The 15590-nt window shown below is 38.4% G+C and overlaps 1 protein-coding gene across 4 annotated transcripts; it reads right to left on the bottom strand.

The window, feature by feature from the left end:
• Positions 1-317: 317 nt before the first annotated feature.
• LOC114351540 (kinesin-like protein KIF18A) lies at positions 318-14261 on the bottom strand. 4 transcript variants are annotated; one of them, XM_028302794.1, is made up of 9 exons: positions 13462-14261; positions 13009-13227; positions 11928-12133; positions 9071-9375; positions 7613-7794; positions 6407-7325; positions 5708-5830; positions 2665-2838; positions 318-2497 (listed from the first exon to the last, which is right to left on the bottom strand). In XM_028302794.1, exons 1-8 carry the CDS (start codon positions 14014-14016, stop codon positions 2726-2728), a joined length of 2622 nt encoding a protein of 873 aa, XP_028158595.1. In that variant the 5' UTR covers positions 14017-14261; the 3' UTR covers positions 318-2497; positions 2665-2725. The 4 variants fall into 4 exon arrangements, with proteins under 4 accessions (XP_028158595.1, XP_028158596.1, XP_028158598.1 ...); XM_028302795.1 differs by having other exon boundaries at positions 2665-2799; positions 13462-14016; XM_028302797.1 differs by having other exon boundaries at positions 2665-2784; positions 13462-14016.
• Between the last annotated feature and the right edge of the window lie 1329 nt (positions 14262-15590).

The raw sequence follows: 15590 nt of genomic DNA, 5'->3' as shown, positions 1-15590 counted from the left end.
TACCTTTCTGTTAAGTAAAAGCTTAAACGTGGATTAATATAAAAAGATCTGCACCGCACCCTTTTTAAATAATCAGAAATTAATCAATATTATCACTATATTATTACAAAAGAAGGCATATATTTAGCGTAATTTAATAATAAGGCTAAATAAATCTTTCAAATCTCTTCAAACGCCTATTATAAATCGCTTACAATAAATGTACTCAAAATAATCTAAATACATACTTACATGTATAAAAATACAAAACATTTTTGTTACAATACTCGAGCTACAAAGAACAATAATATAAAAAAATATCCCTATTAAATCATAAACACACATTAACCATACATAATCATTTAGAAAATTATTAAAGCTACGTAGACAATGCCAAATTCCTAAAATACATAAACTAAAGGGTGATAAAACTAAAAATATTATTACCAAAGACAGAGTGTAAAATCTAATATTGTAATGTATATTTCTTTGTAGAAGTACAAATTAGATCACGGGCTAATAACCAGCTTTGTCGGCTAGCCCAGTGTTGCCAGCTGAATACAAACACGACGCGAACCGATGTTAATAAATTCAGGCGATACAAAAAATTCAACTAAGCTTTATTTGTACTATTTTGTCTAGAAGTTATTGTTTGTTCGTCTTGAATTTACTTAACTAAATCTCAAATCAAGATAAATACGCTCAATCGAATTTGGTCATTGTTTTCAAATATGGAGACTTCAAGCCTCTTCAGGTAGAACATCATAACCGGCATTTTTCATATTCGATTTTAAGGAGCATAAAGACTCATTTTAATTCCATGCGAAGTGCTGGCAGTTCCTATATTAAGAACTTTTGGGATTTCTTTACGATGTTCTTACTGAAAGGGCTTGACTTTGACCTTGAAATGAGATACATAAAGAGATTCTTGTGCAATCGAGAATAATTCATGAGCATGTTACGATAGGACACAATATGAGCATTTTAAGAAAATTAACTGGACACCAAAATACAGCATTCAATACGAATCAACGTATTAAACCGTTCTTGATGAAAATAACTAGTACTGTAAAAATATCGTAGTCGAAAATTTGTACATACAAAACAACGTACAACTACGAATTTAAACACAATACATTTGAGCGTCAAAAATCCAATCAGGAAAATGTAACAGTCATTTACATTTCATTGTAATGATGTTGACTTTATGTAGATTTAATATTGGCACTGGAGTGCGGTTGGTCGGCTGTGAAGACCGATAATGAGATGAAAATATGGATTTTTGCTCAATCCGTAATACAAAACGGGATCACGTATCCGTAGTAATTTCCGCAATCGCTCAATTAGAGATCATTAAGGGCCGGAACACATTTGCTGAGTCGCGTTCGAGCGACTGTTCAGCGACAGTGAACTATCGGCCTTATGAGTTTCGAAGTAAGGCCTCAAATATCATGCCACGAAAAGCGACTAAATGAAATGATATATTGCGCCAAATATAATTTAGTTTCATTGTAATTTCGACTGAATTCGTCGCCGTTAATTATTGATTTCATTAAAGTAGCTTAATTATTGTGACGTCAATTACTAACTTGTTCGGATTTGTGCGGTTTAGGTCCTATTAACATCGGTTGGCAGTGCTTCATGCTAATGCATTTTGGATTACCACCATTGAATTGTGCTGGTTACAAAATAAATATTATTGTTCGCACGTGTTATAAAATTGTCTCACATAATAATTGAATTAAACAACTAGAGTTACAGTTGTTTCATTGAATGTTAAATTCATGACAGATTTTAATGAACACAACACAGGTTTCAGTCACAACACAAAATAATAATACACTAATTCACCCTACCTAAGCTGATTATATTATTTTTTAGTATTAATTAGGCACATAATTGTTATTAAATAAATACATATTCAAACTTACCAAAACCCGTCCAATAATGGCACACTTAACTTTACGCTAGTTAGTTTTATTTACTTTTCAGCTACCAAGTTTGACGAAATTTATTGCCTTTTATGGAAAGAGATAATAAATAATATAAATCGTTGACACTTGAAGTTTCTCACTACGTCTAAAAGTACGTCAATACATTTTATTCGTTGATGAAAAGTGTCAAAGTTAATAAAGCTATAAAAATTAAACATACAATTATTATTTATCTACTGAGATAAAATTATGTGTAAAAACTATTCACTCATTTGACAATAGTCTTGCCCTTTTTCATTGGCTATGAAAGAAGCTTACTATTAACGTTAAATTTTAAATCGCCTGATCAAAATGTCAAACACTCAAACGTGGTTGTGCGATTTTAGTATTTACGTTTATATCTTTTCTTTGTTTTTGCCAAAAACTTCAATAGCAAGATCACTTTTCCGAAACCTATTTCAATTAACGGTTAAAGGGGGATGTGTATGCAAAGATGTTCACAAATCCTTAATTATTAAGTCAATGGGAATTAGTAGAATAACCCGGCCGAAAGTCTGTTCATTGACACTTTAGAACTAGAACTAAAGCCTGGTCCGTGAGCACGTAGAATTTTGTCCAATGACCCCAAGCGACTTTGCGACGGGCGCCCGCAGTGAGTGTGCGAGCGCGACAGCAACATAATTACACGCGAGCGATAAGGATAGCTTGGGGTCATTGGACAAAATTCTACGTGCTCACGGACCAGGCTTTAGACTATACATAAGACTTCACACCTTGTTCGAACTGCAGCTACCTTTCAATCCTTCGTTGTGTCATTTCCTTGCCACGTTTCTGGAGTAGGGATGACTCTGGATGCGCTCCCGAGCCCTCACTGCTTTGTAACCAACTGATTTTTGAGTGTCATTCGTCTTTGCGCGACCCGACTCTGTTAGTACGTTAGGTAGGACGACACGACACGACACACATGAAACAAATTGTTAGTTGATTAATTTAATTGTAATTTTAATAATATATTTTTCATGCAACTTTTTAAACCTTTTTCTTCTAAATAGAAAATTTGAAAATGCTGTCTAATTTATTACTGTTACAGGTATTAGAATAAATATTATTAACGGGATCGCTACCATGTACCTTATTTATTTTGGAGACCATGAAAGTTTAAAACAATATTTATTGTTGTAGGTATGAATAAGTCAAAATACTGATTTTAAACGCTTTTAGATTTTCATATAAAAGTTTAGCCCCATTTGCTTGTTTGATTCAAATGTGATCAATGAAACCCAATCAGTGAGGTTGGACAGAAATGGGGCACATTTAAATGTCTTGGAAACAGAAGAATTTAATAAGAAGAAAATAAGAAAATATTAAGTAAGCCTAGGCATAGACCACCGACTTTCAGTCGGCCGATAGTTGGGCCCGCTTTCAATTTGTATAAAGAATCAATCGGTGCAATGTGCGCACTTCCATAATAGTCCAGTCAAAATAGACATGAACCCTGCAATAATTCGCATACAGCTGAAAATTGGTACGAATGTTCGGAGAACTATTATGAATTAACTGTGAAAAGTCGACATCGATCCGACATGTGCTAAAAAAAAAATTCAAGGTCAAACTTAAAAAATACGGGTTTTTGAGATTTTCAGCCAAACGGTAAGTTTTATCACAAAAATATGTATGACAAGGTTTAAGACCATACAATTATCTATCAAAATTGTCTATACACTTTCTCCTAAGAGTCAGCGTTTCTGAGATTCGATGATCCGAAGAGTCAAAAAAGTGTTTTCTTTATAACGGTCTTACACATAAATCCAATGTGATATCGCCTCGTGCCACGACTCAGCATTGTATCATGATGTGTTGTCGACGTCGAATATAAAATGATCCACCTCAATGTCGTTTGTCATCTTTAATTGTCGAAAAATGTTTGCAACTTAGACGAAGGACTGCACCGTGAGTTTCTAAGATACGAAGTTTTCGTGTCTATTATGTTTAAGAGCTCTTATATGCACAAGTCACTACTCTACTTGTAACTCTATGGTCACTCTTTTAGCCCGGTCAAGTCAGAAAATCCAGGTTATAATAATTCGCATAGAGCTGAAAATTTGTGTGAATGTTGAGAACACCATCCTTAATGAAATGTCAAAAGTCCCCAACGATCCGTCATTTGAAAAAAAAAATTACGAAGTCCAAGTTTTTTGCATTTTTCCACCAAACAGTAAACTTATCATAAGAAATGATAAGAAATAGTAGTAGATCATAAAATTATCTATTAAAATTGTCTTTGCCCGTTTTTCCTAAGAGTCACCGTTTATGTGGTAACGATGCAAAAAGTTGGAGAATTCGCATTCTGTTAACTACTCCACAAGTCCACAACTTCAACTCTATTAAAATAGTTTTGAATTGAACAGGATAACAAATACATCTTAAAAAAAGCCTACTGGGGAAACCTGGTAAAAAAAATGCGCCAAATAACCCTCATAGGTGTTGTGGAAACATGTGCATATAACGAGAACATCTTAACTAACTTTTTGAATCGTTCTACCTCATAATCGGTGACTCTTAGAAAAAAGGGGTAAAGACAATTTTAATAGATAATTTTATGGTCTACTATTATTTCTAATCTTTTTTTATGATAAGTTTACTACTTAGCCAAAAAATGCAAAAAACTTGGGACTTCGAAAACTTTTTTTTTAAATGACGGATCGTCGGGGACTTTTGACATTTCATTTAGGATGGTGTTCTTAACATTCACACAAATTTTCAGCTCTATGTGAATTATTATAATCTGGATTGTCTAACTTTGTCGGGCTAAAAGAGTGACCATAGAGTTATAAGTAGAGTAGTGACGTGTGCATATAAGAGCTCTTAAACATAATAGACACGAAATCTTCGTATCTTAGAAACTCACGGTGCAGGCCTTCGTCTAAGTTGCAAACATTTTTCGACAATTAAAGATGACAAACGACATTGAGGTGGATCATTTTATATTCGACGTCGATAACACATCATGATACAATGCTGAGTCGTGGCACGAGGCGATATCACATTGGATTTATGTGTAAGACCGTTATGAAGATAACACTTTTTTGACTCTTCGGATCATCGAATCTCAGAAACGCTGACTCTTAGGAGAAAGTGTTTAGACAATTTTGATAGATAATTGTATGGTCTTAAACCTTGTCATACATATTTTTGTGATAAAACTTACTGTTTGGCTGAAAATCTCAAAAACCCGTATTTTTTAAGTTTGACCTTGAATTTTTTTTTTTAGCACATGTCGGATCGATGGGGACTTTTCACAGTTAATTCATAATAGTGCTCCTAACATTCGTACCAATTTTCAGTTGTATGCGAATTATTGCAGGGTTCATGTCTAATTTGATTGGACTATAAATGCCCATAGTAATTAACTACCCGACTAAACTATCGGCCGACAATAAGTTGGTGGTCAGCGCCTGGGCTAAAGGGGACCTAATTCTAGACCAGTGGTTCCCAAACTTATTTAGTCTACTGCCCACTTTGATAATAAATTATTTTTAGCGCCCCCCATTTTTGTAGTCAAGAGTCGAACTCAGTTGGTGTCTAAGAGTCCTCCTAGTAGATGACGCCTCCCAAGCCTCTACACAACGTCCCGATTTTTTTTCTGGGTCTCTTGCCGCCCTTTAAGCCTGCAGCGCCCACAAGGGGGCGTTATCGCCCACTTTGGGAAAGACTGCTCTAGACTATACCCTCTACTCACAAAAAACACACATGCACACACACAAACACAGAGCCTCAAAACCTTGTATATTTACCTTGCACGTTTCTCTGTAGCGGCGTGCCGTCGCGCGACAGGCTGGACCCGAACCCGGCGCGCGCCGGCGCCGGCGGCCGCCGGAACGGCAACGCCTTGCCGACCACCGGCTTCACTATTTTAGCTATAAAAAGTTAAAACAGTTATTATTTTATATTAGGCCTGATTTCTACCAAAACATAGAAGAAAAGAGATGTCCTTGCTGTCAGTATACAGTTTTTTGTGTCTCCTGAAAACCTACTGGTATAACATACATCGTTTTGAACTGACAGCGACGATGTGCTTGAATAACGACAGTGTCGAACAAGCGTTGCTCAGATCCCGAAAGTACGAGCGCAAGTTTCTCGATGTCAAAAATGAAAAATCGTGTTCAATAAAAAATAATTGTTTGTAATTCGTGGAACTATTGTTAGTAACAGTAGGTAGTTACATTGGTAAAAGGAGAGCAGACCTACATAATTCAAGTACATGAAGTTACAAAAACACTGGCTGGCCTTAGAATTATACACATACACCCAAAAGCATGTGTGGTGACATAAACTTTGATAAGGGTTTTCTATGAAGGGTAAATATTTAAGGGACAAAAACTATTACTAGAAGTTAGTAAAGAAAATACTTTTACATCTAAAACTGTGAGCTGCGTAGACATTATTTACACATGATAGTACAAGAATATTATTTTACATAGTTAAATACATACCTTTGTCATTGAAGTTAATAGTCCTTGGCAACGTGTTCGTTCGGTCCACGAGCCCTCTCTTCAAAGGCTCTCTGGTCACCTCTATCTTGACCGGCTTGTTCATGGCCTCGACTTTTCCCGCCAAAACGAATGTCGAGTTCATATCTTTGAGGTCAAATGCGCCGTAATTTTCAACCTCGGGCGCTATATCAAACTCCCTCTTCACCTTCTTAGCACTCAAATTCCTCGTCGTGTCCAAACTTTCGAGGGAATCGTTGATGATGATCGTTTCGTTGTTCATCAGCTTTATGGGCGTTCCCTTTCGTTTGTTGCCGCACAAGCGCATCGGTTCCCTATTTTCCACATCTGTCATATCGCTTTGGCAATCGCTGTCCGTGACTATATCGACCGTGCCATTCAAGTCATCCTTCTTCGACACATACTCAATGGTCGTCGTTGGTTTGTCGAGATCCAAATTCGAGACGAATTTGAAGTGCGCGTCGCCCTCCAAGTCTTTATCGGACCAGGTGATGCCCTTCGCCAGTTTGGCTTTCTTCATGATCTCCAAGTATTCCGCCGTGAGCACCGGGGGCGCTTTGTCGTACCCTTTTAGGGTAAGGTACAGCTTTTTGAGCATGCTCGGCATGTCGCTCATGTATTCCGTGAACGCGTTGATCTCCTCGTTTTCTATAGAGAGCAGTTTGAACCTCAGGTCGTCTCGGGCTTTGATCTGTCTGATTTCGCTGTGCATGTGTATTTTTTCCACGAAGTCGGCCAAGTCCGGGCAGTCGGAGAGGGCCTGGTCGCAGATGACGAGAAGCTTCTTGCGGCTGTCGTCCCACTTGGCCCACGCGCTCATGACCTTGGAGTCCAAGTGAGCCGATTGCTTCATGTAACTCTCGGCGGCTCGCTCTTGCCGCGGTATTTCTTCGGTGCACATCTAGGTGGAATAAATTAAATAATTAGTAACAAGCTTTATAATAATAGTATAGTATAGTTTAGGTTGCGGGAAGTGCCTGAACGGGGGCAGCGGAGGAAATTCGTTGTGAAAATCCTCGGTGGAGGCCTTTGTCCAGGGTCGGTGGCTGAGTTTTTTTATTCTCAGCACTTGCCAAATGTTGGTCTCGAAGCGCTGGTAGGGCAAAAAGATTATGAGACATGTGAAGGTTCCGAGCAAAACTTAAGCTTTTTTTTATTAGTCAGCGCGCGTGCGAGCCCGCACGTTACCTGCTCCATGGCCTCGCACGAGGAGCGGTGCGCGAGCGAGGCGACGTGCGAGAAGGCGCGCGTGCGCAGCCGCTGCCGGAGCGCCAGCACGCGCTGCCGCGACATCAGCGCTAGCAGCTGCGTCTCCAACGCGCCGTGCGAGCATTCCACGTCCTTGATGCGACGACGCCATTCTTGTTTCGCTACAAAAATAATATAATAATAATATCTTTGGACAATCTCACACAGCGCCATCTAGCCCCAAAGTAAGCAATTAATATGCTTGCGTTAAGCTAGCACCCATAAGTGCTAGCTTAACGCCTTAACGGATATACTACTTATATACTTTTTTTTTTTAAATACATACATATTATACATATTAACACCCAAACCCGTCACAGAAATTAAAATTCATCATTTCAATTTCTGCCCGGCCGGGAATCGAACCCGGGACCTTTCGGCATAGTAGTCCGTTCTGAACCACTACACCAAACGGCCGACAAATCGTCGTGTAAAATGACAAGATAACATTGGATAGTCGACACTAAAGCCCGGTCTCCGAGCACGTAGAATTTTGTTCAATTACCCCAAACTACCCATCCTTATCGCTCGCGCGTAATTATGTTACTGTTGCGCTCGCTAACTCACTGCGGGCGCCCGTCGCACAGTCGCGACAGCAATACTTGCGAGCGATAAGGAGAGGTAGCTTGGGGTCATTGGACAAAATTTTACGTGCTCGGCGACCAGACTATACCACTTTACAACATAAGGCCCGGTTTCCCCAAAAGCGGAGAGATGTGTTTGAGTGACCAGATTTCATTATTCCCACATCCTCTCCGCTCAGCTTCGATTCGGAAATCTGATTGGTTATTCTACACCTCTCCACTCCGCTTTGTTCGAGACCGGGCCTCAGGGCTTTTTCAAATTTGCCGCAAAGTGCAGCGCAGAGGCAGCACAACGGTTGCGCTGTTTGTTTATCCGTATCAACACTTATCAGCCGCATATCGGCTTATCGATAAGCCAGTGACGGTGCGCACGTATTTTGTTACAAAAATTACGCGAACATAAGATGCCACAGTATTATTTAGCTTTGTGTTGTCGTCTGCACGACACTACGATTCTTGAGCCTAGTGACAGTCATGCTGCTGTCACACTACTTTACTTTGCAGCAAATTTTAAGTATTTTTAAGACACCTTAAGAGTAGGCGCACACCGTTGATAGTTTAGTCGGGCAGTTGATCAGTATGGGCATGTATGGGAGTGCGCACACTACGCCGATTCGATTTGGCCGATTCTTCATACAAATTAAAATCGGGCACAACTATCGGCCAACTAAAAATCAACGGTGTGCGCCTACTCTAAAAGAGATTTACAGGATAATATCCTCCACAAAAATGTGTTCCCGAGTGTCCTTTACGAGGTGATAATTAAAGTCAATATGCAAGAAAAATTGAGTATTTTTTTCTAATAATTCCTTACCTTTCTCCTTAGCCAAGTCGGGTTCTTTTGAAACCACTCGAACACTTGAGAGCGATAGCTTCGCTTCCAGCTCTTTAACCTTTTTCTTCAGTTCCTCATTGATGGTGACGTACTGGGAGAGCCTCACATCTCCGTCGACTATATTCTTCTTAATGTGCAGCTGGATTTTGTTTGCCCTCGCTGCGTATTTGAGAGTGTTGTATGTGTCTTCGTAGCTTGAGCTAGCGGGTGATACATTGGCTATCATGACCGTCTTGCAGTTGCCGCCCAAACTGTCTTTTAGAAGGCGAGTGAGTTTTGAGTCTCTGTAGATAAAATTTTAACACAATGATTTAAAACTCTCGTCTTTATTTGCTGTCTGATTATAGGAAAACACAAAATTTTGCGTTTTTATCACTGATTTGTCAAGATTTACATCTCTATTGCTTAATATAGTAAATATAGTGCACATTATGAATTTTTTAATGGAGAGATATGGCAAATAGCTGTAATATTTTGAAATTTTTCAAAAAGTGCACCGTCCCCCTCCCCCCTTGGTGACCACCTGTAGTATACAACGTGTCCCAAAATTCAAGGATAAGCCGGCGCCGCAGGGTGGACATAGTCATGACTACTTTAGGAAAAATAAGAAATAAAATCTATCTCAATTATTTTTTAAGTTACACAATAAATTATGAAATTCGTCGAAAATTGACACCCCTTATGATATTTTACATTACTATGACTACAATTTTTCAAATACTTCAGTTTTTTTGTTTGTATCGGTAACTTAAGTAGTGCTGCTGTCCACCCCAATACTTAAAACCCTCAGAATCCTTGCAGTTTTTACACAAAAGTTAATCAAAATATGATATTTCCTTAAAATTTTGAACAATTTTTACTTTCACTCCACTTTGACTCGTCGTTTTGTAAAAAAACAGTATGAACACTACTGCGGCAAGTTTTTTATAAAGTTGACGCAACTATCCAAGATTCCGAAATGGTATAATACTCTAAGAAAACTAGTCGCAAAAAAGATATGCGTACCATTTTTACAAGCACTTCGCTTGTTAGTTAGTATGGGATAAATCTTACAACTGAATTTAAAACCAGTTCTCTTCAACCAATTGAGCTGAAATTTGGTATACTTATGTAAGTACGATGAAAATGCAATATTTTGGTACCATTGAGCTGAATGGAGACTGGAGGTGGCCATAGGAACTTCTAAACGAAACGGCGGAATTGCATCTAGTTTGGGTTCGTTGGATTTGTCTTTTCGAGCACTTTAGTGCTAGATGATATCCAGGGTCCTGATGATGAAGTCAATTATAATTTTCAAACGAAGTCAAGCTTGTTTTTAAATAAGTTTTTTTTTATTACAACTTTATTTTAAGCTTTTTAGTTATTTCTCAATCTCATGGCCTAAGTGCTCGGGAAGACAAATCCAACGAACCCAAACTCGATAAGCTTCCGCCGTTTCGTTTAGGAGTTCCTATGGCCAGCTCCTGCCACCTCTTGACTTCATCATCAGGACCCTGAACATCATCTAGCACTAAAGTGCTCGAAAAGACAAGTCCAACGAACCCAAACTAGATGTAATTCCGCCGTTTCGTTAAGAGTTCCTATGGCCACCTCCATACTCCATCCAGCTCAATGGTACCATAATATTGCATTGTCATCGTACTTACACAAGTATACCAAATTTCAGTTCAATTGGTTAAGGAGAACTGGTTTTAAATTCAGTTGTAAGATTTATCCCATACTAACTAACAAGCGAAGTGCTTGTAAAAATGGTACGTATATCTTTTTTGCAACTAGGTTTCCTAGAGTATTATACCATTTTGGAATCTTGGATAGTTGCGTCAACTTTATAAAAAACTTGCCGCAGTAGTGTTCATACTTTGTTTTTACAAAACGATGAGTCAAAGTGGAGTGAAAGTAAAAATCGTTCAAAATTTTAAGGAAATAACATATTTTGATTAACTTTTGTGTAAAAACTGCAAGGATTCTGGGGGTTTTAAGAGTTGAGGTGAACAGCAGCACTACTTAAGTTGCCGATATAAACAGAAAAAAACTATAAGGGTTCCGTTTTTGCCATTTTGGCTACGGAACCCTAAAAACAGGAATATGTGAAAAATTGTGGTCGTGGTAATGTAAAATATCATAAGGGGTGTGAATTTTCGTCGAATTTCATAATTTATTGTGTAAGTTAAAAAATAATTGACATAGATTTTTTTCCTTATTTTTCCTAAAGTAGTCATGACTATGTCCATCCTGTGGCGTCGGCTTATCCTTGAATTTTGGGACACGTTGTATGCCAAAACCTTAATTCTCTAGTTTTCCCATAGTAATAAATATGGTTTTAGATATTGACATTTTTGAAGATGGGGAGAGATTCTCCCCCAGAGTGGATCACATAGTATGGGTCGATCACTAAGAGCTCTTTCACATTAGACGTTTTGAGACGGACGTTTATCGTCCGTTTGCAGGACCGCACACTGAAAATTGTATGACAACTGCTTTGGGGTAAAAATGACAGTCAATTACCAACAGAGTGTGCGGTCTTGCAAACGGACGACAAACGTCTCTCTCTCTCTTCTTTTCGTGTCGACAACAAACCTACACTACACAGTGTCAGCCCAAAACTCCGTAGATAGTAATAAATAATAATAAATATCCTTGGACATTTTACACTACGCTTCTAGTCCCAAACTAAGCAAAGCTTGTACTATGGGTACTAGACAACAGATATTTAAACATACTTAAATCCTTTTTCTTTTTTTTTTTGACCTGTACGATATGTGCTCAAGGCCGACGCGCGCTCGCTGCCCGCCAGGTCCATCATGACAGCTGGACCAGCCTTGACAGATGCTCTCACCTGTACGGTATGTAGCTGCTACCATCAGCGAGCTTGTTGATGCAGTTGCCCAGCGACAACAGGCTCCTGTTGATGTTAGCGCCCTCCTTGAAGCGCTCGCCGACGCAGCCCGTGGCCGACGCGCGCTCGCTGCCTGCCAGGTCGATCATTGACAGCTTGACTAACCGTAACTGGCTGCTAGTCTTGTAACGCATTTTGACGTACACCTTATAAGGAAAAAATGGAATATGTAGAATGTTTATGTTAAACTAGATTTCGCCCGGGGTTTAACTGGAAATTATTCGAATTTTTCTCTCCTTGGACTTCAACGAAAATTAATTTTTCTCTGTGCTTTATCTGCAATCAGTCTCACAACTATGAGCGGATGAGTTGTAGTGTCCTTTGCATGATAAGTGTCTTCTCCACTGAGAACACTACTTATTTATGTATTTCTACACTCTCCAGTGCAGACTTAGGATGTCATGCCTCTTGAGACGTTTGCAATAGCTTTACGAACATTAAAAAAAAAATTGTAAAATTGGCCCAGGCGTTGTTGAGTTATGCGCTTACCAACACATTTTGCAATTCATTCCGCTGCAACTCCTGTGCAGCCAAGACAGCTGGACCGCCAATAAAAACACAATCAGTGAAGGTCAAGTTTGTCCAGAAGCAAAGTTAAACTGTCATTGGACCCGCAATTAAATTAATCAGAAGAACATAGGAGTTCGAAGTTAAGGCTAAACGAGTAAGAAAAGAAATGGAATATAATACAGCTGAATACAGCAGTTTTAGTACATCTAAAAATAAAATTAAAAATAGTGGACATGAAAACACTTGTTCAGAGATCACCTGGCAATCAAAAATAGAGAATCCTTTTAGGTAGCTCATCTCTAGCAACTACTGAAGCAGTGATTCACGAATCACACAACAGTTAAAAGTGGAACGAGCTAAGAAAAACACACCACATAATTTTTATGGTTTACATTTAAATTGTATTGTTAGAATTAAGTTTTTATAATGTACCTACAATAAGTTGTCTTACGTGTAATGATAGTTTAAATGTGTGAAAAAATAAATAAATAAAAAATGCTTAAAGTAATACCTGAAAGACTGCGTGACTCCTTGAACTCTCAGCGTTGGCGTCGGTAGGGTGTTGAGTCCGGTTCTTGTTGCCGTTCTCAAGCATGTTCAGCAGCTCTCTCGCAGTCTTGATGTTATTCAACGTCAGGCCTGCTACCATCACCCCATATTTTGAGTCTTCGCGCAGTTGTAACGGAGTGTTTGATGGCTTAAGCAGGTCATACACATTTTCATTGTACACCTGGAATATAAATTTCATGTTTAGTTCATATAAATATTAAATATGCCAAGACATTATCAAGTATTAATCATAATCTAAAATCAAAATAAGACTTTTTTAAGAATTTTTATTCAATAAAATGCTTTAAATATAGATTTTTTTAAAGAACATGCATTGGGTCACAGACATTATCATACTTCTTTTAACAGTTTTTAAGGTTTAATTTGTTTATTCTTTCTTCTCTGGTAAACTTACTTCAATGTATGACACTCCTATATCAAACTCCCTATCCTTTTCAAACGAGTTGATAGTGTAAAACAAATGCTCCATAGTCAAGTAAGTGATTCCTGGATGCTCAGCACTCCCAATCATAGTAAACGTCTTCCCTGCTCCAGTAGCTCCGTACACAAACACAGAACAGTTGTAGCCCTCCATCAAAGAACTTAGTATGTCCTTCGTAGTCGTCTCAAACACATCCTTATTCGTCGCATTGAACCCACAAACATTATCAAACACAAATTTCAATTCCTTGTTAGCTCGCTTCAAAAAGTTCTTGTTGGGCTGTTGAACTCCCTGATAGAAGAAGGGCCTGATCTCCTCCTTAGGGTCGAACACAAGTAGTTTATCGTCAACCACGTCCACAACGATACGACTGTTTTGTTCCAACTCCTTCTCGTTCAAAGGACGCACCCTAACGACCACCTTGATGTTTGCAGACATATTCTGTGTAGATCCACTCTTCGAAGGACCTATATTTGTTGAAGATCCTTTAGTTTGGCCCGTTAAAGGCCGCTTCTCCATTCTAACCATTATCACTCACAAGAAAACTTTGTCATAAAACAAAAACGGACCAGCCAAGTAGGACTGGTTGCACAAAATCTCACTCCGCCAAATCAAACAGTAACGGTTTAGTCTCTATAAACAACTAGAGTCACAAGACAACGATAAATTATCTCTAATTCAATTCAATTACACAATTTGTTTTGTGTTTTCAATCGTCCGTCGCTTTCGTTCGTATTTTGTAACCGTCAATAATTTTAAAACAGACAGACAGCAGATGACAGATGCAAAAGACGCTGCCACGGACCATGAAGCTAAAGATAAAATGGAGGCCACACTTCGAAGTTCGAATACCTAGAAGCGTAACCTATGTATTACTATCTCGCTCTCTGTGGGCAGGCTCTCTCTTTCTAAGTAGGGTAAACTTTTATTTATTTTTCTCAGGACGTCAAAAACTGATATACACGTTTGGCTCGCTACTTTTTTCTTTCAATAGTTTAGTTAGGCCTACTTAACTATGTACTTAACCTTCGGAAGGCAACAGGGGTGACCAGTCACCCCACTAGGTCAAAAAAGTCTTCATACGTTTAGTTGCAGTTGTTGTGTCTTTCTGTCGTTTGGTCTATTCTCTAATTGGAGGGAGAGCTATCAGTTGCATGCGTCAACATATCGCGTTAGGTTCATGTTTTTGATATTTTGACACTGCTGGGGTGACTCATCACCCCTGTTGCCTTTTACGTATACTTTATTTTTTCTGTGTTGCTAAAGTAAATGGTTGGTTTTGGAGTAAAAATGGCTTTGTTTTCGGATGATCAAATCGAAAAATACTTTTATGGACTTGCTGATGTCAATTCCTATGATAAACGCTGCTCAGATGATAATAAGATTTTTAAAATTGAAGACGATAATCTCAGTTCAGTCGGAGGAGGAATACTTTATTTCCAATAGCGAAAATTGTTACGACGATGACGTTCTACTAGCACAATTCAAACAAAATGTGCTACTATGAAGGTCGACTGCGACGTTGCCGTTCCGTGCGTCCACTAGAGCAGTCGAATTTGAACCTAAAAACTAGTAACGTTTGAATCATTTTTATTTGTAGTTTAAATCATTTAATTTCGATTATAAGAATTTTAGACTAGGAGCCGGCTGATTTGTGTATTGAGTACCTAATAACCTATATTTTATAAATAAATAATAATAAATAATGGTTGAGTCCCGGAAAAGGACGTAGGATAGATTTTATCCCGGTTTTTGAAATATGATAAAGATTTTCATCGTCATCATTATCATCTGAAAATTATAAATAACTTGAAAAAATCAAGTATTCGGGTAGCCCTAGTGATACTCTACCTCTGGGCTTCGGCTTGACAGTACTTTTTGGGAAACCTTGTATAGGTCGATATGTTCGCTTATTCTTGTAGTTAATTTTTTATTTTATTTGATTCTTCAACAAAAGAAGAAGAATTCAATGAGGGTTTTCGCGATTGGAAAATCCGCCAGATGGCAATACGTAGACGCGAGGTCCAAATGCTGCATGATTGGTTATTTTTGACATGACATTGACAGATATGTCAAAATCCACCAATAACGCAGCATTTGGA

This window comes from Ostrinia furnacalis, unplaced genomic scaffold, assembly GCF_004193835.3.
Source record: "Ostrinia furnacalis isolate ACB-3 unplaced genomic scaffold, ASM419383v2 OfSCF1160, whole genome shotgun sequence".
Taxonomy (NCBI): Eukaryota; Metazoa; Arthropoda; class Insecta; order Lepidoptera; family Crambidae; genus Ostrinia; species Ostrinia furnacalis.
This window is presented reverse-complemented; position numbering and strand designations above follow the sequence as displayed.

Coding starts and splice junctions, on each gene's coding strand:
- LOC114351540 (XM_028302794.1), bottom strand. CDS start 14,016: ATGGTTAGAATGGAGAAGCGGCCTTTAACGGGCCAAACTAAAGGATCT. Junction 9,376..11,927: donor AGCAGCTACATACCGTACAG/GTGAGAGCATCT, acceptor TTTTATCTACAG/AGACTCAAAACTCACTCGCC. Junction 7,795..9,070: donor CGACTTGGCTAAGGAGAAAG/GTAAGGAATTAT, acceptor TTATTTTTGTAG/CGAAACAAGAATGGCGTCGT.